This window comes from Melitaea cinxia, chromosome 4 (assembly GCF_905220565.1).
Source record: "Melitaea cinxia chromosome 4, ilMelCinx1.1, whole genome shotgun sequence".
NCBI classification, from domain to species: Eukaryota; Metazoa; Arthropoda; class Insecta; order Lepidoptera; family Nymphalidae; genus Melitaea; species Melitaea cinxia.
Window position 1 is genome coordinate 12,003,994 of NC_059397.1, and position 2,252 is coordinate 12,006,245.

The 2,252-nt window shown below is 36.2% G+C and overlaps 1 protein-coding gene across 1 annotated transcript; it reads left to right on the forward strand.

Moving 5' to 3' along the window:
* Positions 1-281: 281 nt before the first annotated feature.
* LOC123670395 (organic cation transporter protein-like) lies at positions 282-1,989 on the forward strand. Its single transcript, XM_045603892.1, has one exon. The coding sequence runs from the start codon at positions 282-284 to the stop codon at positions 1,905-1,907; it is 1,626 nt and encodes a 541-aa protein (XP_045459848.1). The 3' UTR covers positions 1,908-1,989.
* Positions 1,990-2,252: the final 263 nt, after the last annotated feature.

A 2,252-nucleotide genomic window follows, 5' to 3' on the forward strand; every position in this document is an offset into this window, starting at 1 on the left:
ACGCTTCTTCACTTTACACACACAAACGCACCTGTCAGTACACGTCACCACTACAATCAATAAGGCGAAACCGTCATCGTGAAATAGAATAACTATACTAGGTCTTGAGTGTCGGTACGTTTGACATTTCTCGGCTACGATACATATTTTATCCTACTACCGAGTAGCAACGTAAAGATAACGACAGGTTTATATAATCACGTTTGTGTTAAATTTATTTCAGACGAGATGATACAATGATATAAAATAAGTATATTATTATCAGTTGGAATTATACCGTCATGACACAAGGTGCAAGTGAAAGTGATATTAAAAAGGAATTTGAGACGGTATTAAATAATGAATTGGGCCAGTTTGGAAAATACCAATTCATTAATATATTATTGCTGGCCATACCAGCTGCGGCTTCCGGATTCATGGCCGGTGACTATGTGTTTACAGCGGGAAGGTTACCTTACAGATGTGCTGTGCCGTTATGTGATCAGCAAGCTCCAGAATATTCACCAAACTGGATATTGAACGCCATTCCAGAAACTTCAACGGGCTTTGAAGATTGTTTTCGCTATGCTACTTTATCGAACACAAGCAAATTTCCAAACGAAATTTGCCCAGCCGACCTGTTTGATAGAAATACGATTATTCCTTGTGAAGGATACGTGTATGGTAGAACGAACACAGTAGTTTACGATTTCGGTCTGGAATGCCAGGAGTGGCTCAGAGCACTGGCCGGGACATTAAACAGTATGGGTGCAATGATCGCTCTACCTTTAGCTGGGTTCGTTTCAGACTATTTCGGTCGGCGTATTTCAATTGTTTTTTTTGCTTTTAATGTCGCTTTAGTAGGGTTAGTCAAAGCATTTTCCATAAATTACACAATGTATGTAATTTTGCAATTTTTACATACTGCAATAGGTGGTGGTCTTTACAGTGCAGCTTATATATTGGCAACTGAATTGGTTGGTTCTAAGTTTCGAGTTGCAACGAGCGCAACAATGTCGTCTATGTTCGCTTTTGGCCAAGCATTGTTAGGTGGGATCGCAGCAGCCGTACACGAATGGCGCAAGCTGACAATGACATTGTTTACTCCCGTATTTTCCTTACTTTCGTACTATTGGATTGCTACAGAAAGTCACAGATGGTTACTGAGTAAAAATAGAAACGATGAAGCAAAGGCAGTTTTAGAGAAAGCAGCAAGATTGAACGGAACAAAAATATCTGACAACGCAATGAATATTCTCCTTACATCGATTCCGAGATTAAACAACGAGAAAAAAGATGTTTATAACAAACCTTTGTTTATTCGAGTTATTAACTCACCAGTTATGTTACGGAGATGTTGCACTACACCTATATACTGGATAGCAACTACATTCATTTACTATGGCTTATCAATAAATTCCGTCAGTTTATCAGGAAATATGTATTTGAATTACGTATTAACATCTCTTATTGAGATTCCCGGATATTTTACAGCTTATTTAATTTTAGATAAAATCGGCCGCAAGGTGACGCTTTTTTGTGGATTCATATTATGTTCATTATGTTGTTTTGCATTTTCATTTATTCCTAACCATATGTATGTTTTATCTTTAGTTTTATATTTAACTGGAAAATTCAGCACTGGTGTTATTTTTACGTCATTATATTTATTTACTTCAGAACTCTACCCAACTAGACATCGTCATTCATTTCTTGGGTTTTCATCAATGTTAGGTCGAATTGGTTCGGTGGTATCTCCTTTGACACCACCACTTATGGTATATTGGCCAGGAATACCATCAATCCTTTTTGCAACAATGGCAGGCATAGCTGGCATTTTAGTTTTAACGCAACCTGAGACTCGTGGTTTGAAAATACCGGATACCTTTGAAGAAGCAGAACAGATAGGACGTAAAACTATTAAATAAAATACAAGCGACCCGCACCGGCTTCACACAGGTGCTTCTGATACTAAATATAAAATATGAAATAAATATTTGCAATGTAAGCGCAAAAAAATGTTTATTTACGACATCACATTAAAAACCTCTAAAACTATCAGTGTTCCTCTACTATATTATGCATCTATTATACATATAAACCTTCCTCTGGAAGCACTCTATTTACTAAAGAAAACCGCATCAAAATCCGTTGCGTAGTTTTAAATATCTAAGCTTATTTTATACTATGTAATGATTTTAAGCATATTGTTTGCGATTTATTTTTAGCTTTGATTAAATAATATCATACTAAGATAAGTTTTTATTTTACCG

Bases quoted from the DNA above. Each gene is read 5' to 3' on its own strand.
- LOC123670395 (XM_045603892.1), top strand. From the start codon at position 282: ATGACACAAGGTGCAAGTGAAAGTGATATTAAAAAGGAATTTGAGACG.